The sequence below is a fragment of the Anabrus simplex genome, chromosome 8, assembly GCF_040414725.1.
Source record: "Anabrus simplex isolate iqAnaSimp1 chromosome 8, ASM4041472v1, whole genome shotgun sequence".
Taxonomy (NCBI): Eukaryota; Metazoa; Arthropoda; class Insecta; order Orthoptera; family Tettigoniidae; genus Anabrus; species Anabrus simplex.
This window is the reverse complement of record NC_090272.1, coordinates 208,124,899-208,152,282: the sequence shown is the minus strand read 5'-3', so window position 1 is coordinate 208,152,282 and position 27,384 is coordinate 208,124,899. Positions and strand designations below refer to the sequence as shown.

At 38.2% G+C, this 27,384-nt stretch overlaps 1 protein-coding gene across 1 annotated transcript in view; it reads left to right on the top strand.

The window, feature by feature from the left end:
- Positions 1 to 27,384, top strand: part of CAP (Cbl-associated protein) — an 822,384-nt gene that overhangs the window by 781,560 nt on the left and 13,440 nt on the right. Inside the window, exons 21-27 of the mRNA XM_068228905.1 lie at positions 5,010 to 5,214; positions 9,855 to 9,998; positions 10,082 to 10,196; positions 10,967 to 11,078; positions 14,124 to 14,246; positions 18,618 to 18,805; positions 22,913 to 22,995. Coding sequence (XP_068085006.1) covers positions 5,010 to 5,214; positions 9,855 to 9,998; positions 10,082 to 10,196; positions 10,967 to 11,078; positions 14,124 to 14,246; positions 18,618 to 18,805; positions 22,913 to 22,995 — 970 coding nt within the window. The remainder of the gene's footprint in view (positions 1 to 5,009; positions 5,215 to 9,854; positions 9,999 to 10,081; positions 10,197 to 10,966; positions 11,079 to 14,123; positions 14,247 to 18,617; positions 18,806 to 22,912; positions 22,996 to 27,384) is intronic.

Sequence of the window (27,384 nt, the reverse complement as noted above, 5' to 3'; positions counted from 1 at the left end):
CAGCCACAGCTCGTTACATAACCTGTGACGTGCTCGTTACCAAGGTTACCGATATTAACACCTGCCTGTTGACGGCGGGCTCGTGCCAGCCTTGTTTACAAGCGCGTGCGGGCTGTTTGATTGCATATGCACTTGTGACTACTTCCATCTAATGATATAGTTAAAATAATGGCAAGAAGAAGAGGGCTGAATGGTTCAGATGGTAGATCGCTGGCTTTCTGAGCGCAAGCAGGTTCGATTCCGGCTTAGTCCGGTGACCCGTCAGTCTCATGTCGATGGTTTTTCGGGTACGTAAAATAACGTATGCGGGTCGAAATTCCAGCACATCGTCATTACAGAAAATTCTAAGAGTAGTTGGAGGGACGTAAAACAAATAATAATAAAAGTACCAATCAGGTAGCCGCGTGGTTTGGGCCACGTAGCTATCAGCTTGCATTCGGGAGATAGTGGGTTCGAGCCCCACTGTCAGCAGCATTGAAAATGGTTTTCCGTGAATTTCCATGTTCATACCAGTCAAATGCTGGGGCTGTACCTTAATTAAGCTCACGGTCGCTTCCTTCCCATTCCTAACCCTTTCCTGTCCCATCGTCGCCATAAGGCCTATCTCTGTCGGTGCGACGTTAAGCAACTTGAAACAAAAATATAGTAAGGGACTGCTTGGCGGACGCGGTAAAGGCATACTCATTCACCCGGAAGAACATGAGTTCGATTTCCCGTCAGGAAGTAAAAAATGTAGAAACAATATTTTCACGTCTGAAGAGGCGCATGGCCCTCAGCCTACATTGAAAGTATCAGGTTATTGGGAACGAAACTGGTCGGGTATCGGACCAACTACTCTGTTCCACTTAGCATCCTCTGCTCTTCCAGAGGTCGATATGACTTTGCTTCTGCTGCGCTGTATGGCCCGTGGCCTTGTGCCAGCATTAATCACTTCTTTGCTGTCCGCAAGATGCGTGAATAAGACGACAGGTTGACAAGTGAATTAAAACAGGAGCTTTATGTTGAATGTCGATGTGTTCAGAACAGCACTCAGCCAATTGGCTTCTCTGCTGAATGCTGCAGTAGTTCTTGTATATCTATAGCACCTTACAGTAGAATCGCCTACTGCCCATATCGGTACACCAAGCCTCCTTTAACACTCTCTTTATCATCAGTAACAAGTAAGTTTTGTAACTTTTAGTACTGAAGAAGTCTGTCTTCATTTGACTAAACCTCTTCTCCGCTTGCTTTGACTCTTCAACGCACAGCGCTTCAAGAGACCCGACGCCTCAAATAAACTTCAATAGGTACTTCAGTTGCTTTCAGTCATGTGAACTCGTGGCTATGGGACATCTCCACACATGTTGTCGCGAGTAATGTCTTGAACATAAATTCCTTGCATTAATTTCTTATACTGTTTACTGAAAAATAATTATTTGACGTCTCCGCTATTTGAGTGAGACCAGCGGTCCAAGTTTTACTTCCGTTGGTGCAACAATCCAAATTGAAAACTGCCAAACCTTTAATTTATATGAAAAAAATTGTTGCCTAACCCGAGCGGCAAAAACGTGCTCGTTTCAACTGAGAGGATGATTTCCCATTAGGAAATCGAAATTGGAAGTTGTTCGATGTTTTTCAATTTCTGCATATTTATGTAAATCATTTTGCAGCGCTTCGAATAGAAACAGATTTAATTTTCATTACCTGTATATCGGCTTTCGTGCACAAAACTTTTGCAAGTAAGCATTATCAACAATGATCAGAAATTTGTGATTGCCGGTGAACGGTGCATCAAAGCCCGTTAAATCCATAAAAATGAATAACTCGGTCGTAACTTAGTGCCAAAATAAATCGTAATTTAATAGCAGTTTAGTTCTGGACTTAGGAAACGATAATCGATAGAACTAAATTATTTCAAACGCTATTGTAAGTTCTTTCCTCATAGCATTTTTATGAAATACTTTGCATCTAGTTACAAGATTTTAGGATTACGTAATATTTTTACTGGCCCGTGTACAGCACGGAAAATTTCTTTGCTTACTTTATTATTATTTTTTTCCACCTGCGTCACTTGCCGGTTCGCCGTTACCTTCATACGCCTACCATTCCACCGTTCTCGAAGAGCTGGGATATCATGGAAAACTACTCTAGGATGGCCGAGATTGGGACTTAACCACTATTCTCTTTGCAGGAACATTATTTAACGCTGATTCATTCCATTCCAATGTCCGGCTACATGGCTAAATGGTTAGTGTGCTGGTCTTTGGTCACAGGGGTCCCGGGTTTGATTCCCGGCAGGGTCTGGAATTTTAATCATCTTTGGTTAATTCCGCTGGCAAGGGGGCTGTGTGTATGTGTCGTCTTCATCATCATTTCATCCTAATCACGACTCGCACCTGCACCTGGCGAGCCGAACATGTCCTCGGACACGCACTAAAAGCCATAAGCCATTTCATTTCCATTCCAATCAATCTTTAATTCGTTTCTATGTCATACAATCTGTGAAATGAATTTATTTATAAGGTTGCAGTTTTACATAGCTTTTTGTTTATCCAATTTCTTTACTTAGTCATCTGAGTGAGAAGTTGCTATGATTCTTTGATTACGGTACTTTCAAGTCAATGTGGTGGCCAATCGGAACTGCAAGCAAATCTGCAAGTAACGCCACTAATGAAAACAAGCATTCTGTGAATGCAACGCTCCCGACTTCCAGTAAAAGTAATACGTCTTCTTTCTCATGAATCTCTTGATTAAAAAGAAAGGAGTGCCGATGATTGATATTATTAACGTCAGATGGAGACAGATATGTTATGGTAATGGCCTCACTAATGACAAGCCATTTGAAGTGCCGAGGAGTGATTGCTCTGGTGCCATTTAGTGCCCACTTCTCTTGAGCTTGGTTGCGTGTTTAGTTCCTTACACCCTCAGAAGTTAGTTGTTTGAAGCAGATTAACAAGGATATTGGTATTTGTTCTACATTTATAATTCTTTCGTTATCTTTTTTGTAATACTGTAACTTATATGTTGATTATCCGATCGTTTTGTTAGTTGTTATTTGCTGTTTTTCTTTTGTCATTGTAGAATACGTCTCACTAAATACTTTTACGGTGTCGGAATTTTGTCCCACGGGAGTTATTTTACGTGCCGGTAAATCTACCGTTTTTGAGCACCTTCAAATACCACCGGACTAAGCAGGAATCGAACTCGCCAACTTGGACTCAGAAATCAGCACTCTACTGTATATCTGCATAGAATTACTGTATAGACTGTGTGTGCTGCGGAACCCAGGGTGTCGCGAAGTCGATACACAATTTGCAGCAAAACTAATAGCAAGATCACTTGATTCCCTTGTGTATCAAATTGTTGGTTTATGATCAATGAAAGAGCATTTTCCACAATGAATTAATGAGAACAAATATGGCTGGATAAGAAATCTTTTTACAACTTCCGCCACTTGCGAACTTCAACTTATTGAAGAGGAAGAATTGGCCGACTTGAAAACAAGCAGTACTGAACTTCGAGAAACAGAGTTAAACAGCTTTTGAATATCTACTCAAGATGATTTTCCTCCACTGAGTAAACGGGCTGTCATTATTTTGCTGCAGTTTTCTACGTGTGCGTGTGAACGTGCTTTGTCTGCTATGGTGAATGCGGAGATAGTGCAGTGTGGAAGTTTGAGAATGCTGGATGAAGAGACTGCGTGTGCACGTGTCAGACATCCGATCTGCCATAAAACATATCTGTAAAATTCACCAAGTTCATTTAAGTCATTAACTTTTCAGTGACGTCATTATGTAACCTGTATATACATTTTCAGTGATATTCTATTATTGATATGCAGTGTTTTGTCTCTTCTGAAATATGTTCAATGCATTAAAATTACGAGTAATTGTTTACAGATTCTTCGGTAATAATTTGTAATCCCTTCTATTATGATTGTTATTCGCTTCGTAATTAATGTTGCCTTGTGGTTACCGCGTAAAATCGGGTGGTGCAAAAGGGTGCCGACATGAGACGATGTTTGGAAACCTCTGCTCTAAGGCATAAATGGTAATGATTATCAGTTTCATATTTTGTTCGTCTGCTGTTGTCTTGTTGTATCTAAAATGAGGCTTCGATTTTTTTGGTTAACAGTCCCACTAGGCACGTCTCCATGTAGAAACTGTCTAAAAAGCCTGTGCTATTGTGGATTTAGTGATTCTGTACTTGTGTGTGTCACTGTCTTTTATGGTAGGATTGAGAAACGTATCCTAGAGCTCAAAATAATATTCTAAAGCAGCACTTTTCTGGAGTTAAAGTAGGTACTGTAGCAGAACTCAGGGGAGACGGGGAAAAAGAAAATACATTCTGGGTAGCAATTGCTCGAAATCGAATCGCTCAACTGTTGAGTGATACATCGCTTGCACGGACTTAGCAGCAGGTTTGACTTAAGAAGACTTGTCATTAATACGGAGCAAATTGGCCGTGCGGTTAGGGATTTGAACCCCAATGTCGGAAACCCTGAAGATGGTGTTCTGTGGTTTCCCATTTTCGCACCAGACTAATGCTCAGGCTGTACCTTAATTAAAGCCACGGACTTTTTCTTCCCACTCGTAGCCCTTTCCTATCCCATCGATGCCATACGACCTATCTATGTCGGTGCGACGTAAAGCAAAATTTAAAAAAAAAACTTAAACCTCTTCATTGAGACCATACGCTCAAATTTCTTTAATTCGAAATTATTCCTGCTTTCTCTCTGGCGAGTTTCTCTTTTGTGGTTGTCTATCCAATTTCTATGTTAGGTACAAATTATGTCAGTATTACTCACGACATAATAATTGTGATCGCGTTACTTTGATATTAATTGGAGGCTTCTTGAGTTGGTATTTTATTTTTTTCCTTCTTCTGGCTTAGTTTTTTTTGCCAAAGTGGCCCTTATTTATTAAATTAACCGCAAGAAACCGTCCGTCAATTATTCTTACAGTTAAGAGTATGTAGTTAATTGGCTTGTAATTGTGGGTCTTCAAGGAGGTATTGCATTGTGTTTGCAGAGTCGCCGCACCGCTATGTGGAATCAGAAGTGACGATCCACTACCGCAGTCCAGTGCGGTCTGAGGCGAAGGAGGCCTTGTCAGAGGAAGAGCTGGCCCACCGGCAGGCAGAAGCCATGAGAAGGATATACCAGGAGGAGAGGCGGAGGAAGTATCTCCAGGAGCTTCAGGACATGCACAGCAGACGTCACACGGACAACTTTACGTAAGTGGAATTCTCTTATCTTGAACTTAAAACCAGTGTCGTGTCTGGCGCGTCACAGCCAAGAACTCTAAGGGGAGGAAAAAGATGCATACCGGAGCGGAGTCACCTCAAAAAAAGCTTAAGAAAGGGATAATATTAATCAAAGCAGTTAAGTTTCAGTGTATTATGCAGATCAGAATAATCTTCTTTCTCACAGTGGTGGGGTCGTGGGTGCGAACTGTTACACACATGTGGGCTTCACCTGTTTTATGGCCAGATGCCCTTCCTGACGCCAACCCTATGTCGAGAGGTGCGTTCACCATTTAGTGTTTCTGTGGTGGTTGGTAGTGTGGTGTAGATATGAACAGGTATGTGTTGGGATAAACATAAAAACCCAGTTTCCGAGCTGCAGGAATTAACAATACACTGTTTAAAATCTCCGACCCGTCGGGAATCGAACCCGGGGCCTACTGAACAGAAGGCCAATACGCTGACCATTCAGTGAAGGAGCCGGAGAAACATGCAGATCAGAATATACCAGTAGCAATGATTATGTGAGTCTTCCCAAACTGCAACATTTGTAGGTACTGTGCTCTGTTGTGTCAATGATTGACATTTGATAGATCATTCCACTTCTTGGAAGGCAAATCAAGTAAGCTACAGTATAGGCTACTACTACACATACGTGGGGAAGTTTGTCTCGATAATAATAATAATAATAATAATAATAATAATAATAATAATAATAATAATAATAATAATAATAATAATAATAATAATAATCTTTCTGGTTTTTCCCTCGGACTCAGCGAGGGATCCCATCTCTACCACCTCAGGCGGCCTCACCTAAACAGGGGCCTTGTGGGCGATGGGAAGATTGGAAGGGACAGGCAAGGAAGAGGGAAGGAAGCGACTTTGGCCTTAAGTTAGGTACCATTCCGGCATTTATCTGTAGAAGTGGGAAACCATGGAAAACCATTTCAAGAATACCTGAGGTGGGAATCAAACCCATCTCTACTCATTTGACCTCCTGAGGCTGAGTGAACCCTGTTCCAGCTCTCTTACCACTTTTCAAATTTCGTGGCAGAGCCAGGAATTGAACCCAGGCCTCCGGGGGTGGCAGCTAATCATGCTAATCACTACACCACGGAGGTGGATTAATAACAGGTAGAGCAAAAAATCAACTGCCTCCAAATAGGAGATAGGAGTTACATACACAAATAGGTCAACAAATGTTTAAGGACTTTTAACTTATACCAATACCACCTAGATACCATGAGCAGTAAATGATGAACAAATCTTTGTACTTAAACACAAAGATTCATTCTATCCAAATCAAAAAATATCTACAGGATGGTCATTTGCATAAACATTCCTGAAAAATGCACATTGAATCCTCACTTTATACAGATGTGATCGCGAGTTATTTACGTACTTACATTCATTACTTCCAAAATCAACACACACAAACGATTTCCATTTGGTGTGGCATTTTCCGTTTTAAGTTTTAAATTTGCATCGAAACGAAAACCACTATTTATTTTCACTATTATATTGGACTTAAAAAGATCATGACCCTCAAAGTTTAAAAAAAATTTACATATGTCCTTCAGCCTTGGAAGACCATGTGACCAGCATTTGCAGAGAGTGACAGAGTATGGAGCTATTGATCTCCATAGCAGATTGATTTTATAATGAAGTTTATTGACTGCATTCATCTTGAATTGTAATCCGGCTCCATGGCTAAATGGTTAGCATGCTGGCCTTTGGTCATAGGGGTCCGGGGTTTGATTTCCAGCAGGGTTGGGAATTTTAACCATCATTGGTTAATTCCGCTGGCATGGGTACTGGGTGTATGTGTTGTCTTCATAATTATTTTATCCTCATCATGACGCGCAGGTCACCTGCGGGCGTCAAATCAAAAGACCTGCACCTGGCGAGCCGAACATGTCCTCGGACACTCCTGGCACTAGAAGCCACATTTCATCATAAATTGTACCTCAAAATACACAGAGATTGTGGTTGTAAAAGTTTATGAGAGTCTGACAAATATTGATTGCCTACAGCACATAAATTGAAGTCAAGTTGGATTGAGCCCTCAGAATTCGTAAATTAACTTCAATTGTGAACTACCGTAGCATATTTCACAAGTGGAGATCACGACTGGAAACTGTGATGGTGGGGTTCCTTACAAGTAATAGTACCTGTAGAGTGAGATGTATTCCTACTTCAATAGACTATTGGTCTCAGAAGTGGGATGACATGTCAAAAGTATTGCCCAAGGATGCATAGTCCTGCCAACACACATCAGTCATTAGTACTACTGTCCATTTAGGATTGTGTGTGGATGGCTACTAGCCTGTCTTTTAAATCTACATTGTGGCAAAAAGGAAACTACATGAAGACTAAGATAGCAGATTTGAGGGTTAAAGAAGAAACTCGAATAATCAAGATTTTGAAAGACATTTCTATCCACATCAATGAACTACCTGGTCCTAAGTTATATTCTTTATTATTAGTGCATGGTACTGTTTCATATACAGCTTATAATTTATAATATGATAAATATCTATTGAATTTCAAGGATAACATTTTTTTTTGAAGACTTGCTGCAAGGAAGTTTCTTTGTACTCGGTTTAGTTTAGTCAACAGAAGTATACCCATAAACAGGTAATTTTAATCCGCTTAATTTGCACTGCAGAGGTGGTGAAGAACTCAGTTGAGTTTAATGGAGTTTTTGAGTGCATCATTAAGCTTTGTATCTGCCAAAGTGAATGATGTTCAGCAAATGTGTCCCAGGATTACGGGTCAACATGTTATCTTTAAGTTGGTCTTCATAGTACATCAAAGGGGCTGCTTTAGGCCTCATGCCAGAACAAGGGTCACCATAAAGGATTTAGCAAGAAACCTTGTTATTATCCATTTGATGTACATGCCTTATCCATCAAAGTTGATGACCAATGATAGTGGCTTCTTTGCTGTTGATGTGTGCTTTCTTGAGATCTGTAAGGCTGGTGACATGGTTCTCCCATTTCATGTTTAAGTTGGATCTGTTTTGCTGGTGGAAATGCTCAAGTGTTTTGATGTCATGATGATGAATGGTCCATGTTTCCCAGCCTTGAAGTAGTGATCAGATTACAGCAGCTTGGTATACCATTAGTTTGGTATGCACTGTTAGGTGTTACCATGTAAATAACTCGAGTGATCTCCTAGATATTCTGTAAAGAAACCTATGGTAAACAGCCTGTTAGGACCTTGGTCTGCCAAGATGACTGCTGGTCTGCAGATTCTGGAGTGCCATGTGATCAGCCATATTCTAGGCTTTCTTGACTGGTTCCACTGCCTCTCCTATCAATAGCTCCTTAGTTGGTTTTGTGAGGCTGAGTGAATCTCGTTCCAGCCCTCAGTTCAGAATGAAAATCCCTGGAATGGCCAAGAATCGAACCCAGGGCTTTCGTGTGAGGGACAGGCATGATACCTCTACACCATGGAGTTGTTCTATAAATGTAAATGAATACTTCAATTCACTCTTGGAGGAAGAAATTTTAATTAAATAATTTATTTAGGTATTTATGTATCTAGCTATCTGTTTTTCATATGGCTTAAATACACATTTACAGGGACAAATCATCATGTTTACAGATTAGCTGTATGAGTGGCATTCACTATACGGAATCTTTCCATTTTCCAGTGAAGGACCTATTAGGAGACTGTCTGTTTAGCAGAAACACATTCGCTGTCTGGCTGAGTCAGAGATTCTCCACTTATACAGCTCACTCTTACATCTCCCAACACCACGTGTAACGTAATTTAACAGGCACCAGATATTCCTTGAGAGCTGCAGTGGTTATGTAGGATCCTGGACCACTACCTGTCTGAAATAAATAGACGACCATTTTTTTTCTTCCATGATCCTTCAATGGAGAAATCTACTGGATGTGCCACAGGTTCCGCGTTCCAAGTCAAATGTCTGGACTTACTATTGTGGTGTGGATTGGAAGGTTGCGCTGCTTGTGAGGGTCACCGTATATTTTCTAGATTTCTATTGTTTTTGTTGTCTTTGTAATTCTGGTGGAACGATGGTGGAGAGAACATGGAGCCAGTGCTGACTCTATTCTCATTGTTTCATTGAGCTGGGTGTCTTAGTGTGATAGTTCTTCTGCCAGACTGATGCACAGAATTCTGCAACTATGCAAGTTTAATTGACGGGAATAATATTTCTAATAATTGGTATTTCAGAGTCGTTGTCATGTCAGGTATTCAGCATTGTTGCCCCTGTGCTAAATCATCCTCACTTGGCTCAGTTTTGAGCAGCATTATTTCAGATCTTCATGACTTTGCAGTCCTACGTTTTCAAGGAATATCTTTAGAAGGTCTTCCTCGGGGGCACTTACCTGTATTTTACCTTCAATCACTTCAGTTATCAACCTGCTATGCCGAAATCTGTGGTCTATCCATGCGAGTTGTCAGCGCCTAGTCTGACTCTGCAGTTGCCTCATATCTTGTGTATTGTATAATACCTCAGCATTCTGAGTATTTTAATTATTATTGTTATTATTATCTCAATCATTCATCCATTCACTCTCTGCAGAGTACAAATAATTACAATTTAAGTTTACTCTGAAGGCTTACAATATTCTCATTTTAAAATTTTTATTTAGTCCTTCCCAGAAATCTCCAATACCTCTGAACCGCTATGATGACATCTTGGATGATGTTCCTACCAAGGCAAAGCCACGGGATCGCACACCAGAACCCAAACTTGTAGCTAGAGCTCTGTACAACTTTGTTGGACAAACCTCAAGGTAAGTGTGTGAGAACTTTCACAGTCTTGGTCATTAAGTGTGTGTGTTAATAGCTTTATAATGTGTGTATCTCATCTGTTTAGGGAGCTTAGCTTCAGGAGAGGTGACATCATATTTGTGCGCAGACAGATTGACAAAAATTGGTATGAAGGGGAACATAATGCGATGGTTGGGCTATTCCCCTTCAATTACGTTGAGGTAAGTGAATATGATTTTATTCCTTCATTGAGGTATGTGAGGGTAGGTGATAATAACTGGAGTGGAAGGGGAGAAGAATTTATGAAAAGGAATTCAGGAGCATTTTTTCAAAAGCAAATAACTGCATGAAAAGTAGTTTTGAGATATCACATCGAACATTTGAAATGAGAAATACCATTGAACTCATACCTTTCTGGTGTAGACAAAAAGACTTAAATATCTCAAAATGACTTTTTTCGTGCAGTTATCAGAGCTTGAAAAACCACTCCTCACCTACTAATAAACCTTGGTTTCCTAGGCTTCAGGAGCCTTAAATTTTCTTGCATTGCACTACTCTACATTTTTTTAATACTACACACTCATTCTTTAAGGGATCAGATATCTTCCCCCTTCTCCTTCAGTTAGCATTATAAGGGTATCATGATCTCGTTAACATACTCCTTGTAAGTTTTGTTAGGAAGGAAGTCGTCCTTCCTCAGTGTTGACTAAGTTAATGTAATTTTTAAGTTTTGTGTTTTTATCATATTACTTATAATGCTTGAGTCCCTGAAGCATGAAGTTAAGACATGAATTCATTCCAGGACTTGTTAACCTTTGAACCTCATGAATATCATGAATATCATGTTATTGTTATTAATATTACAATGCCAGAATTATGACCTGAATTACACCCTGAAAATGCACTCTGTGTTTGCATATTCATAATTAAATATTCAAGGATGTTTTAAAACTTATTCTGTAATATTTTTCACTGTATCTCCTGATTTTAGATAATTCCATACGATGGAATTCGGACAATCCCTAAGAAACCAACAGAAGGTCAAGCTCGAGCCAAGTTCAACTTCATTGCGCAGACTCATCTAGAACTATCGTTAGTTAAAGGTAAGTTGGAGGGCGTGAAGAGAGACTGTGTATGCATGTGTGCTTAACAAATTTTTCCTTATGAGTATCTTTAAAATTGGTGCAAATATGAAAACTTCCCTCATGGAAAAATGAAGAGGAAAAATACCATAGAGTTAATACTCTACACCTTTGTTCATCAGCATTATAAATCATCAGGTCATGTGAATTTGAGATGTATTTATAAATATTAGCTTTTAAAAAAATTATTTATCTACCTATCTATCTATCTATCTATCTATCTATCTATTTCTTTCTTTCTTTCTTTCTTTCTTTCTTTCTTTCTTTCTTTCTTTCTTTCTTTCACACCCCAATGAGCAAAGAAGGGGCTGCATACATAGGACATATGCATAATATTCAAAAGATAAAATTTGAACATATTCAAGATGTGCAATTAATTGGTAAGGTACAGTGGAATTTAACATTGAAACTACTACAATAATACAAATAATAATCTAAACAAGAACCAGAAACAAATTGAAAGAAACTAAATTGTAGCCTTGATCAATTCAAGGTTATTATTTTTTTTTTTTAATGCTATTTGTTCGGAGCGTCGACCTATGGAGATCTTTTGCCCCTACTTGCACCATATGTGAGGAACCTGTGTGTATTATGTAAATGGCAGAAGTGTAAAGTGTTCAATGTGAGGAAAGGAATTTTAAGGACGCCACAAACACCCAGTCCCCAGGCCAGGGATATTAATCATTTACAATTAAAAAACCCTGACCCTGCCAGGAATCGAACCCGGGGCCACCGGGTGACAGGCGGACATGTTGCTCCCTACACCGTGGGACCGGAAATTCAAGGTTATAGTATCCTCATGAAATAAGGGATTCAATTAGAAAGGCCTGTGGGATCATAAAAATAAAATGAAATTGATTTATCGATTGGGAAACTAACAAAAATTCTTTCTTGAAAAAAAAATATTTTGGGAAAACTAGATGAATGGATACAGCAGGCTGTAAAACAGAATTTACATTACACAACTGCATAAATATACAAACTGAAATCGTACTTTGCTGCTTCTTTAGGCAGATTAAGAAATTTTAAAAGCTTGTGGAATGTTGAAAATTTCATCTCCTTGTAAATTTGTTTGTATACTTGTCCTGTTGTGTGGGAGAACTTTACTTTTATGTGTACTTTGTCATTTCTACCTTGTTTCTCAGTTATTTAACCCGCCAGTGAACGGGTCACAATATGTTACGTTAATTCTCATTAATCTTGTTCTGTTATTAATGCAGCATTGTCATCATATTATTGTCACAAAATCAACATATTTAATCACAGTGATACTATTTTACAAAGCATTTTTTGTTAGAACTGAATTTTTACACATTAATATTATAATTAATACAAAACTCAAAATGTTCATACTCTGAATATTTGAGAATTGGAAAATCTGATCCTAACTATAAGTTCAAACCAACAGAACATTTACATGTCATATTCATGGACATTGCACAGAAATACAGTGTGCTCCATACACAGGTACTTTTTGCACTGGCAGGACGAGTAGCAGATCCTTGTCTTTGCAGTTCGCACACCACCCTATTTTCCCCCCAGTAATTTCACGTTCTTCTTCTTCTTCCTTTGCCCAGATTTGCTGTAAGAACTAACATCAAATGCTACGTAAATACATAAGACAGAATAACATGAAGAAAAATCTTGCATGACTCCACAGGTTGGGCCTGACAAATCCACAGAGCATTAAAATATCCCACAGATCACAAGTAAAAGCAAACACATTGTCACAAGTCTGTCTTGTTACTAAACATGTTTAAACAGGAAGGTAGCGGACACTGCAAGAAACAAACTACTTCCACCTCTGAGAAAAACAAGGAAATAGACATGCATGGGTCTCACAGACCCAGCCCGTGCATTGGCGAATTAAAGTTCATGAGTAGTATTCTTTTGCATACACTTGTTTGAAAGAATTGAATAGGTGGAGGGGAACATCTTGGGTAAGAAAGGCGGAGGAAAAAAATTATTGTTAACAAATATATCGCGATTGGGAAATATCCAAGTGGCAGTGATCACTTATAGTAGTGTGATAATAAGGTAAAAATATAATTAAACAACAGCAACAACAACAACAACATCAACAACAACAACAAGAAAAAGAAGAAAAACTACTACTACTACAGCATAGTCATATACAAATTCACACATACCTTAAGTATTTCAAAATTTTACACACTACTTAGAGTAGATTGAGTGGTCAGTTACTATCATCTTAGCATTGCAAATACAGCATGTTCATATACAAATTCACATGTACCTTTAGATGCTTTAAAACTACAATTTACAGTGGGTTGAGCATCACATTAAAATATGATACCATCACATAGAGATTTACACATAATTTACAGAATGCTGGAGTCTATTCTTGAAGCATCTTACATTTTTGGGAAAAGGCACTAAGATAGCTGCAGGTAATGGATTCCAATCATCAATTCCCTGATTTACAAACAAATATTTACCATAGTTTTCTATGATCTTCTGTACCTTTTACTTTATTCCTTCAAGACTTGGCGCAGAGTCTTCATTAGGGTTGCTATTATCAAATGAAACAAGGAGCTGAGGACAGAGAACATTGGTTGCATAGACAAGGTATTGCCTTTAGAAATTGATGATGATGATGACGTCGATGACGATGACCCTAAAGGAACAAGATCCATTGGTCATTCAATGAAACTTTGATGAGAAAATACTTTATAGGAATGTAACAGGCCATTAGATCTAATATATGAATGGATGATGATATGCCTTTCTTCTTCTTCTTTAGCATTAATTATGACTTGTCAATAATTTGGTACCATTGCGAACATGTGTCCTGTTTTAGAAAGTGCTTGCTGTTAAGAATGATGCTACCATCCTTTCTGATCAACCTTGCCATTACACATCCCTGAGTTAAGTTATTGCACATATTGACTTCAAGACAGATTATCTTTGCACAGTAATATAATGAGGCATCATATTCTGAAAGTTCCCAGCAATAATGTAACCCACATTGTTGATCTGTTTTAGGTGAATTGGTAGTGCTCACTAGACGAGTGGATGAGAACTGGTTTGAGGGGCGCATTGGAACAAGGAAAGGAATCTTCCCCGTGTCATATGTGGAGGTGTTGTCTGAACCAGGAGAGCGGGCTGGTAAGTGTTGCTGTCACTGGGAGCAAATCTAAATATGTTCCTCATTGATCATTGTGCCCTTACAGCAAATATCATGCTCTACCCATATTTTATTGCCTCATCTAACAACTAAATATCACTGATCAATGTTTACAGAACTGACAGTATTGGATTTATTCACAGTTTTTAAAAACCTGATATCGATTAGCATTTGCCAGAAATATACATCAGATTACTCAATGAAGGACTCAGTTGCACTAATATACTCTCAAAATGGATCTCGTGGACTTAAACTTTGTTCTGTAGTGACTTTGTAAGGCTTAAATTTCAAATTTTGGTCCCTTCTGTGCAAATGCATATAACACTTTAGCTTGCCGCAAAAGTTTCCTGACAATTTTTTTGGGGATCACTCCAGCCTTTCACAAATCTCACAAGGAAGGGTACCCAACTGTTGTCACTGACTTTTGAATGAGACCAGCTTATTTATGTTTCAGAACATCAGAAATGACATTTGGTGCAATTTGATGTGCTACGGACCACTGGAAGTGGTAGGAGGGTCAGGGGAGTATGGAAATGAGTAGATACAGAACCGGTCTGCTAGTTATGTATTAAAGGTGAATGTGACCTGTTGTATGCATAGGCTGTTACAAAATGAAACCAGCTGTGATTGTCAAATTGATAGTGGATTTCTTCAGTATTTTGGAGGAAAAGCCAAACACATTAGAAAACAGCTACTTGATGAAGACATTCTTGAAGAGTATAGAACTCTTACGGTAGATGAAGAAGTCACCAATGAAGATGATATTGGAAGTGAATTTGGGAATAATCCAGTGATACAGCTAGAAAATGAGATGACTTTAGAAAGTAGTCCAGCAATATGTGCCAGTGATGAGAGCAATGGTTCCTCGTATTATCCATCAGCACCAAAGAATAACAGAACAAAATTTCCTGAAGGTTACTTGGTTGATGCTTACAAAATGTGATCGAAGCAGCCAAGAGGAAATGATTCTCCACAGTGGTGTCCTTCTGGAGTAACCCTAGACATGTATCCTAGAATAAAATTCACTACCATAATAGCACAAAAAAGGCAAATAAAAAACAAAAAACAAAACAACTTTGCAAAACTTCGAAAAGACTCTTAAACAATGTGGCAGAAACAGGAAGGTGCCACAAGAAAGAATAAATAACAAGGTACGTGATCAGTTCATTGCAGTGCAAAAAAAACATGGAATTATCCACGACCAAACACTGTGAGTCTGGGCAATGTCTTGATCCAAACAACACTCTAACATTAAAAAACCGAGAGAGTTGGCCGTGTGGTTAGGGTCGCGCAGCTGTAGGCTTTTGTTCGGGAGGTAGTCAGTTTGAACCCAACTGTCGGCAGCCCTAAAGATGGTTTTCCATGGTTTTCCATTTTAACAACAGGCAAATGTTGGAGTTATACCTTGATTAAGGCTACGGCTGCTTCCTTCCCACTCCTAGTCCATTCCTATCCTATTGTTGCCATAAGACCTATCTGTGTCGGTGCGATGTAAAAAAAAAAATGAAGAAGAAGAAACATTCAAAGTTTCTAAATTGTGGCTACAGTGGTTCAAGAGAAAAAAGCCAAGATTGTGTATCACAACATCACACATAAAGTTTGCAGTAGATTTGTTGGTGATGCTGCTGATATGGAAGAGAAAGCTGATGAGTTTGTTATGGAAGTAAGGTGTTTCATTGAAGAGTATAATTATACAACAGAGCAGATAATTAGTTCAGATCAGACTAGATTTTGTAAAGAATTATGTTCTGGGAGAACTCTTGCCATTTAAGGGAGCAAAGACGATTTATGGTACTGTGGGTTCAGTTGCAGCAACCACTCTTTCATACACGATAATGCCTGTTATTGTAATGGATGGCACCCTTCTTCCACACGTGTATGTTCTTGTCTTGGAACCCAGTGGGAAATTTCCAGCAAGCATGACACTTGAATTACCCCACGTGAAAGCATATGCTAGCAAATCACCAAACATGACAAAACAGGATTTGAAAGTGTTCTGGAACAGGTGTTATGGCTAGATTTGCAAGGCAGAGATTGAATTTGTCTTTTGGTTGATTCTTCGACAGCAAATAAAGACTGAGGCAGTTCCAGAAGATGTTGAATTTCACAAGAAGCTGATCTCTGCAAAATGTACTGGATTGGTACAACCAGCTGACGTTTTCTTTTTCCATTCATTCAAAATTATGGCACGGTTCATCACAGATAAAATAGTGTTATTATCCATGGTTAAAGTGTGGCAAAGAGAACAATTTCTTTGTATTCAATCATTTGTGCACTTCCAATTTTCGGCAAATAGATCAAACAATTGATCTGATTTGCTTTCTTCAAATATGGTTACACCGATGAACATCCAGCATCGTTTCAGAAACATTCCGAATACTGTTTCAAGAATGGTTTGGAAGAAGAATGTTTCAAAGTTGACTGTGTTAGCTTGCCTTCATTCGATGTGCTCACTGTGAAGGATGTTTTTGTCTAGACCATGGATTAATTATCGACATTCATGTCTAGTGCACTTCACCTGCCATGGTTGCATGTGTTTTGTTTCCAGTATCTAAACATTACTGAATGCATTTGCTCACCCATCTACAATATTCAGCTGTGTTTAGACTAATCTGTCTTGAAATGAAATGGCATATGGCTTTTAGTGCCGGGAATGTCCAAGGACATGTTCGGCTTACCAGGTGCATGTCTTTTGATTTGACGCCTGCGCGTTGTGATGAGGATGACACATACACCCAGCCCCTGTGCATGCGGAATTAACCAATGATGGTTAAAATTCCCGACCCTGCCGGGAATTGAACCTGGGACCTTTATGACCTAAGGCCAGCACACTAACCATTTAGCCATGGAGCCGGACATTCTTATCTTTATGTGTATTCATAATCTATATTTGGCCGCTTGTAGCTCCCATGTTTCTTGCCCGTAGCAGCTGTAATTTGCATGGTATGCATATTTAGATATTATCTATTTAACATTCTATATAGATTCAGAATATGCACGACAACAATTGGGTACCCTTTCTTGTAAGTAGATATTCATTTGTTAATACTGCAAAATGTTTTACAGCCACTTTATTTGCCTCTGAAAACTCACTATTTTGGATTTATTCACAATACTTAAAACTGACACTTGCATACTACCAAACTGCTCACATAATTCTCTCTCAACTCTTCTTTGTTCATTTGTGCTTTAAGAAATAACAGAACATTAAAACACAGTATTTGACATTTAATTAATTAGCCATCAGTCTTGCACCTTATAAAATCCAACTTTGATTTTGGAAGGTTATTGTCAGGATTCTGTGGTGTAGGGGTAGCATGCCTGCCTCTTACCCGGAGGCCCGAGGTTCGATTCCCGGTCAGGTCAGAGATTTTTATCTGGATCTGAGGGCTGGTTCGAGGTTCACTCAGCCTGCGTGATTACAATTGAGAAGCTATCTGATGGTGAGATGGTGGCGCCGGTCTAGAAAGCCAAGAATAACGGCCGAGAGGATTCTTCGTGCTGACCACATGACACCTCATAATCTGCAGGCCTTCGGGCTGAGCAGCAGTCGCTTGGTAGGCCATAGCCTTTCAGGGCTGTTGCACCATGGGGTTTGGTTTGGTCTGTTTGTTTTATTGCCAGGATGCTCCACGATATATCATCAAGAGTATAGTGTTGATCACCAGGAAGTTGCATCATTAGTGCCTGCTTTTAGACATGGTGAAGCAAGAGATAAATTTCAAGAATATTACAGTACATATTGTTGTAAATCCAACCATTAATGGGGAATTAGCTATCCTCCTTACATTCTTTTGCTCTTTATGGCTCTAGGTTGTTACCGAGGTGGTGATGATGTGAATACTGTTTTAGGAGGATGTACACCTGGGCAACCATCCTCTATTAACAATATCATAGGGGAAATATGGAAGGGGTTCAATACTTCGAAAAATGAAGGTACTGGCCACAGAAAGACAAGGGCCAGGAAGGGCGTGAAAATGAAAAACCCCCTAGGTTTTGTTACCTAATACCGTTGGGGTTGGAAAAGAACAAGTGTTGACGAAGGGAGCTCAGACAGGATAGATGAAAAGTGAGGAGCCTGGCACAAGCAAGTGGAAGCAATGCCAGGACTCAGCTAATGGCCCAATGGTTGCCCACCCATGCTCTCAAGTCAAGAGCCTGTTTTAGTCACCTCTGACAGGAAGGGAATACTGTGGGTGTTATTCTACCACCCCTCTCACAGGGGGAGGGTGTTAATGACAGCTGAGGTTCCAATTTAGAAGATATTCAGTCTCTAAAACAGTAAATGACACACAGTGGAGTTGAAAGTGAGGAATACTCAAAATTTTAAATGACCTTTCTTGTTTTATCAGTGACTCCAGCAACACCGACAGCGAAACCTGTGGCTTCTCCTGCTTCACACTCACATTCTCTCCTAGTGAATGGCAGCACATTAAAACAGCACTCCTACCAGTCACAGCAGCACCTTCCAACGACTGGCTACTACAGCCAGACCAAGTTGAGTTCATCATATACTTCCAGCAACCCGTATGCAACACTGGTGAGTTTGAGCATACAATGGAGAATGAGTTCATTAATTGCCTAAATACTTCATATTTCTCTTTCTTTCTTTCTTTCTTTCTTTCTTTCTTTTTTTCTTTCTTTGTTTACAAAAGAAAATTATGGTAATTAATACATCATTAAAAATGTCATTACTTGATTTGAGAACTAGAAAAACTCCAAAGGAAAGCAGCATGATTAATTCTGGGTATTTACAACAAGTAGTGTTACATAAATGTTGCAATCTTAGGACTGGGAGGACTTAAGAGTAAAGAGATGAGCTGTTCAAATAAGTGGTATGTTCCAAGCTGTCAGCGAAAAGAAATTAATAGATGAATAAACCTGAATGGAGCTTTTAAAAGTAGAAAACATAATATGAAGATAAAAGTTTAAATTCAAGAGGACAAATTGGGGAAAATATTTGCTTGTAGGAAGAGGAACTGGGGACTGGAATAATTTATCGAGAGAGATGTTTGATGAATTTCCAACTTCCTTGAAATTTAAGAAAAGAAAACAACTGATAAGAAATCTGCCACCTGGGCGACAGCCTTAAGTGCAGATCTGTGGTAAATGAATGAGAAAAATATATATATAGACACGTAGAAAGCCACATTGCTCATTGTCAAAGATACATTTCAGGTAATAATAATACTTTATTAGTGGTAATACCATTTTTCACACAACAGAGAAAAGCAAATAAAACAAAACACACTAAAATGGAATTAAAGAAACTGACTACCTTCAATTAGGACTGTCATCCATCCTGAAAGAGCAAGAATGTCCTTAATTTTTCTTTCTAGAAAGATGTCCTGTCTGAACTTTTAATTTCCTGCAAATGTTCTGAATTTCTACAGTTACTGGGAAAAAAATAAAGTTCCTCTCTATGCACATAATTTAGAGGTTTCCTTTTTTTTTTCACTTTAACTAACTTTAAAATTCAATTGAAATTTTGTTTATTGACTCTCTCTGGGAAAGTGTAATGGAGAATGATCTTGTTATCATAGAGAACATGGAGTTTTTGATCTATTTCCAAAGTCCCAATAAGCTTGATTTCTCATTTCAGTATGCTTGATCCTGAATTAATAGGTATCAATAGAGATTACCAGTTTATTTATGCTTACTAATTCTTTGCTTTGTCTGTGCTTTTGAAGCTTGTATTTACTCTTCTTTATGCTTGTTATTCTGTTCAATAAGTACAATAAGTGGCAATAATGCGGAACCATTTGTACGGAAAACATAGTATTTAAGTTCCTCCTGACAGCATAAAAATGTTCATATTCATCAGTACATTTGTATTTCTTTTTGAAACCAACAATTCAAATTTCTTTTTTTCAAATAACTTGTGAGCTATTCTGTGTCCTTTGGCAAACACATATTGGTGTCAGAATAAATGAATAAAAAAGAAAATAGATACCAGTACTGATACTTGATTATTCAGATGAATAATCACCCTACATTTTAAACATTTATATTAAGTAAATAAGTAATTAGGATGACGTTTCTAGATATTGAAAAAGCATATGAAAGTGTCCCAAGGAATTTGGTATGGAAAACATTCACAGAGGCACAGATTGGGAATAAAACAATGCACATGGTAATAGCATTGTATCAAAATTGTGAAAGCTGTGTTAGAACCTAAGTGGGTCAAACTGAATGGTTCAAAGTTGAGAAGGGCTTAAGACAGGGAAGTGTATTGTCTCCCTTACTCTTCATTATCATCATGGATAGAATTCTACATAACATCAAGGAGAAGATGATGGGCAAGCAAGTAAAGTCTATGCTCTTTGCTGATGACATTGTAGTTTGGGGAGATAATGAAGAGGAAATACAGGCACAAGCTGATTTATGGAATGAGGAGGTAAGAAATTTTGAAATGAAGGTTAGTACTGTGAAAAGCAAGACTTTGATCTTGAAGTAGTGAAAATTTTTAAATATTTGGGCAGCATGATGTCACAAGATGGAAATTTGGATGGAGAAATTGATTTAAGAATACAGCAGTCTGCAAGTTTCTACCAATGTGTGAGAGACATTGTATGGAACAAAGATGTGCCAATGAAGTGCAATATTTCATACTCATCCTTTTATGTATAAACCTATACTGACCTATGCTTCAGCAGCCTAGACATTGACTAAGCAGAACCAAAAGAAGATACAAGTAGCTGAATGAGGTTCTTGAGGAGCATACAGGGAAAGACAAGATGAGATAGAATACAAAATGAGGAAATAAGGAAAAGCGTGGGAGTGTGTAAACTTCAAGGAGAGATTGATATGGCAAAGCTAAAATGGTTTGTACACATGATGAGAATGCCAGGAGAGAGAATACCAAAGAGAACACTCATGGATACAGAGACTGCAAAGAGGCCTAGGGGACGGCCTAGAATGAGATGGAGGAGCTCTGTTGTGGACTGTATTGCAAACGAATCGTTTGTTTCAGAAACGACACTACTCCAACGTACCAAATTGTTCAGAAAACAGGAAAAACTGTCTGTAGTATGTAATGTCATTTCTATCCTTCCGATATTTATTATGCATATTCTACTGTTGAAATGACTATGACAGATAGGTTGTTTGTATAAATTAGTCCAATACGTTCCTTAACAGACTTTGTTGAAAGTGGTGGAGACGTGCTGTTTCTGCAACAAACACCATTAATGAGAATATAAGGAAGTGTAACATTGATTTTAACATCATTTCAATTTCAAAAGGAACTTTATTAAATAAAGTACAAATTTTGTACTGAGGAAATACAGTGTTTAAACCCATTATGTAATAATTATTTGTAAGACTTACTTATTTGCACATATTATGATTAGACCACATTGTATAGAAAAATAAACAGAAGAATACTCCTTTTAGTCCCTTTCCAATGTACAAAATATATATAAAACAAAACAACACAATATAATACAAGTAACATGTTAGTCTCTTATCTTTGAACAATGCTTCTCGCTTCTATTGCACTGATGTTGTCATGCAAACAGTTCATTATAAAACTCATGGTGTTCTTCTGGTATGCAAGATTCCAAGTTCTTTATGTCTGCTAATTTCTTTTCATTTAATGGAACACAGCCTTGTGGATAAACAAGTCTAGTTGGTAACACAGGGAGATGGGTTGCTGAAATAAGCAACTTGAAAGTATGAACGCACAGTCCATCAATACAGTATTTTCCTAAGACATGATTTGCCTCATACTGAAACTCCATAAATTGATTTATATGAAATGCGACTTTTTCATCTCTTTTCACACCTCTTCCTAGCGACTCAAGTGAAGGAAAAACAACACCTCTCCAGGATGTGTTCTTACGGCACAAAACGGAAACTTTCATTCGCGACTGACAGGCAGAGATGTATGGTAGAAGTGTTTTTTCTGCACAGAATGGTAGCCCTTCATGCATTAATCATGGCAGTATTAATAACTCATATAGTGTCAAAAAGTGGAGAAGTGCTGTTTCTGCAACAAACAATTCAAATAGAGGAGTCGAGAGCAATATAGTACTAGAAGAGGAATGGTTGATACCATTCTAATGAACTTACCATGTTTATAGGAAATAATACAGTTCGATTTGAGATTATACTTTCTCAAATAATGAACATAAGGAAGATAATTCCAATAAAGGAGATAGTTGACCCTATATTATTCAATAACAGGTGAATTTAATTCTACATCATTTCATCCATTAAATGATGAGGGGTACACTACCCTACCCAGAGAGAGTCTGGAAAAGAGAATGGATGAAGAAGAATTAGGATGGCACAAAAGAAGGTACTCAAAATTTAATGGTAATCACTTGAATGAGTTTTCATATATAAAATGAGGACAACATGATGAGGATAGGTATGGCTGGTACTCAAATGAGTAACGTAAACAATGCGTACCTGCATAAAATAAATCCAGTTCAGTGTTATTTTGTTTGGCTATTATATTATTGTCACTAATTATTTCTTTCTGCTAAGCAAGATATGAACTTGTTTAGGCTTGGTCACATCAAAATGTCCTGAATTTTTATGTTACGGTATGGGAAACCTGTCTTAAATGGGATTCTTTGCAACTACATTTGCAGGTCATTTACCTTTCTTTCATTACAGGTGTTGTTATTTTTGTTTACAGCCTCGCCATGGTGAGACCTCAAAACCCTCTTTGGCCCCCATGAACCAAACTCTTCATATTGACACACACTCTGAACCAGTGCCGTAAGTATAATTTTTCATTTCTTTCAAAATGTTCAGCCTTAAGAAACGGTTACAAGTTTCTTCTCTCTTTAAGAAGACTAGGTATAATTTTTTCTTATGGGCTGCACAGCTGTAAGTTTGCATTTGGGAGATGTTAGATTCGAACCCCACCACTGACTGACCACAAGATGGTTTTCCATGGTTTCTCATTGCACACCAGTCACCTTAATTAAGGCTATGGCTGTTTTCTTACTAGTCTTAGCCGTTTCTAAGGCATTTGATAGGGTAGATCATGAAAGACTACTGGCCAAAATGAGTGCTATGGGACTAGAAAAAAGAGTGACTGAATGGGTGGCTATATTTCTAGAAAATAGAACTCAGAGAATTAGAGTAGACAAAGCTCTATCTGACCCTGTAATAATTAAGAAGGGAATTCCTCAAGGCAGTTTTATTGTACCTTTATGTTTTCTTATATATATCAATGATATGTGTAAAAAAGTGGAATCAGAGAGAAAGCTGTTTGCAGATGATGTTATTCTGTACAGAGTAATAAATAAGTTACAAGATTGTGAGCGGCTGCAGGGTGATCTCAATAGTGTTGTGAGATGGACGGTGGGCAATGGTATGATGATAAACACGATTAAAAGTCAGGTTGTGAGTTTCACAAATAGGAAAAGTCCTCTCAGTTTTAGTTACTGTGTTGATGGGGTGAAAGTTCCTTTTGGGAATCATTGTAAGTACCTAGGTGTTAATATAAGAAAAGACCTTTATTGGGGTAATCACATAAAAATGATTGTTAATAAAGGGTACAGATCTCTGCACAGGATTATGAGGGTATTTAGGGGTTGTAGTAAGGATGTAAAGGAGAGGGCTTATAAGTCTCTGGTAAGACCCCAACTAGAGTATGGTTCCAGTGTATGGGACCCTCACCATGATTACTTGATTCAAGAACTGGAAAAAATCCAAAGAAAAGCAGCTCAATTTGTTCTGGGTGATTTCCGACAAAAGAGTAGCGTTACAAAAATGTTGCGAAGTTTGGGCTGGGAAGAACTGGGAGAAAGGAGACGAGCTGCTCAATTAAGTGGTATGTCATAAAAAAACATATCAGATGTAAAGCTTTTCAGGCATTTGCTCTAGTAACTAGCATTTTGTCTTATGTCTGACACTAGACTCATCAGAGTGGGATGTGTCAGACCCTACCCACTGATGCTGGGGTATATGCAGGTGAACTTATCAGAAGCCCTTATAAGAGGCACAGTCTGATAACGGCATATGGGAGATAAATCTGATTCTGATTGATTGATTGATTGATTGATTGATTGATTGATTGATTGATTGATTGATTGATTGATTGATTGATTGATTGATTGATTGATTTGATTGATTGATATCCCATTGTCACAAGAAAACTATCTGAGCTAGACCAACATTCAAAATCTGCTTTGATCATTTTGTGTATTTAGATGAGGACCACTTGGTGCATTTACAGGATTATAGGTATATTATTTAATAAACTAAAACAAACCTCCTGTATTAACAGTCTACCATGAATGACTAGGTACAAATCACCCGTGATGGAGACATTACAGAGGAATAAACAGAGAAATGACATAATTTCAAAGGTTTTTGTTAGTGATGACATTATGCACTGATTATGTGGTGCCCCAGGAGCCTGATGGAACCTCAGAGAACTATTGTAACTATTTCATGAATGTCCTCCATGGGTATCTGCAAACGCTTCCACGTGTCAGCGAAGTGTCAAGGTATGATGCTGCCTGCTCTGTCCTATTACTTCAGTCTCTTGAAGATGGTAGAGTGGAACCTCGATAATTCAAAATCGGTTAATTCAAAATCCCGCCTAATTTGAAGAGGTTCTCATTTTTGGAAACATGAGGTATGATCAATCAATCACTCAATCAATCAATCAATCACTACTGATCTGCATTTAGGGCAGTCACCCAGGTGGCAGATTCCCTATCTGTTGTTTTCCTAGCATTTTCTTAAATGATATATAAGTAATAATAATAATAACGTAAATGTTTCCACCTTTTCAATACTACAATATATTCACAAAATTACAAAATTATACGGTACTAGTTTCGACCCATCTAGGGGTCATCATCAGCCGTATTGGAGCAAAGATCATTTGTGGCGAAATCCTAAGACAAAGATTTCGCCACAAATGATCTTTGCTCCAATACTAGTTTCGACCCATCTAGGGGTCATCATCAGCCGTATTGGAGCAAAGATCATTTGTGGCGAAATCCTAAGACAAAGATTTCGCCACAAATGATCTTTGCTCCAATACGGCTGATGATGACCCCTAGATGGGTCGAAACTAGTACCGTATAATTTTGTAATTTTGTGAATATATTGTAGTATTGAAAAGGTGGAAACATTTACGTTATTATTATTACTTATATATTATTCTCAGTTCAATAGGGACCAAAATCATGAAATTCATTTTCTTAAATGATCGTAAAGAAATTGGAAAATTATTGAACATTTCCCTTGGTAAGTTATTCCAATCCCTAACTCCCCTTCCTATAAACGAATATTTGCCCCAATTTGTCCTCTTGAATTCCAACTTTATCTTCATATTGTGATCTTTCCTACTTTTAAAGCCACCACTCAAACTTATTCGTCTACTGATGTCCTCCCACGCCATCTCTCCTCTGACAGCTCGGAGCATACCATTTAATCGAGCAGCTCGTCTCCTTTCTCCCAAATCTTCCCAGCCCAAAATTTGCAACATTTTTGTAACGCTACTCTTTTGTCGGAAATCACCCACAACAAATCGAGCTGCTTTTCTTTGGATTTTTTCCAGTTCTTGAATCAAGTAATCCTGGTGAGGGTCCCATACACTGGAACCATACTCTAGTTGGGGTCTTAGGGCCGATGACCTTTGATGTTAGGCCCCTTAAAACAACAAGCATCATCATCAGTTGGGGTCTTACCAGAGACTTATATGCCCTCTTCTTTACATCCTTACTACAACCCCTAAATAACCTCCTAACCATGTGCAGAGATCTGTACCCTTTATTAACAATCATTTTTATGTGATTATCCCAATGAAGGTCTTTTCTTATATTAACACCTAGGTACTTACAATGATCCCCAAAAGGAACTTTCACCCCATCAACGCAGTAATTAAAACTGAGAGGACTTTTCCTATTTGTGAAACTCACAACCTGACTTTTAACCCCGTTTATCGTCATATCGTTGTCCACCGTCCATCTCACAACACTATCGAGGTCACCCTGCAGCCGCTCACAATCTTGTAACTTATTTATTACTCTGTACAGAATAACATCATCTGCAAACAGCTTTCTCTCTGATTCCACTTCTTTACACATATCATTGATATATATAAGAAAACATAAAGGTCCAATAAAACTGCCTTGAGGAATTCCCCTCTTAATTACTACAGGGTCAGATAAAGCTTCGCCTACTCTAATTCTCTGAGTTCTATTTTCTAGAAATATAGCCACCCATTCAGTCACTCTTTTTTCTAGTCCAATTGCACTCATTTTGGCCAGTAGTCTTCCATGATCTACCCTATCAAACGCTTTAGATAGGTCAATCGCAATACAGTCCATTTAGCCTCCTGTATCCAGGATATCTGCTATATCTTGCTGAAATCCTAAAAGCTGAGCTTCAGTTGAATAACCTTACCTAAACCCAAACTGCCTTCTGTCAAACCAGTCATTAATTTTGCAAAAATGTCGAATATAATCAGAAAGAATGCTTTCCCAGAGCTTATATACAATGCATGTCAAACTGACTGGCCTGTAATTTTCAGCTTTATGTCTATCACCCTTTCCTTTATACACAGGGGCTACTATAGCAACTCTCCATTCATTTGGTATAGCTCCTTCAACCAAACAATAATCAAATAAGTATTTCAGATATGGTACTATATCTCAACCCATTGCCTTTAGTATATCCCCAGAAATCTTATCAATTCCAGCTGCTTTTCTAGTTTTCAACTTTTGTATCTTACTGTAAATGTCATTGTTATCATAGGTTAATTTTAATACTTCTTTAGTGTTACTCACATCCCTTATCTGGACATTATCCTTGTAACCATGTTTGCATGTTATTTAAATTGTTTAATTCGAAATACGGATAATTTGTAATTCGAAGAACAGTGTCGGTTCCATTACGGAAATTCAGACTTTTAATTCAAAACTGCCTTTACATTTTAAAAAGCATAGTATTTTACAGAATAAATAAAATTCAAAATGTATCCGCGTAATGATAGAACGCATCTTCCGGAACGTGTTGGGGTAGCTTTCCGTACCGGTACTTTCACTCGCTCCGGTGTGTCTACAGTGTACTTCATATTTGCTAAGTTCAAGTAAAATCGTAATTCTTTTGTATTCAGCATTTTAAGGAATGCCACAATAT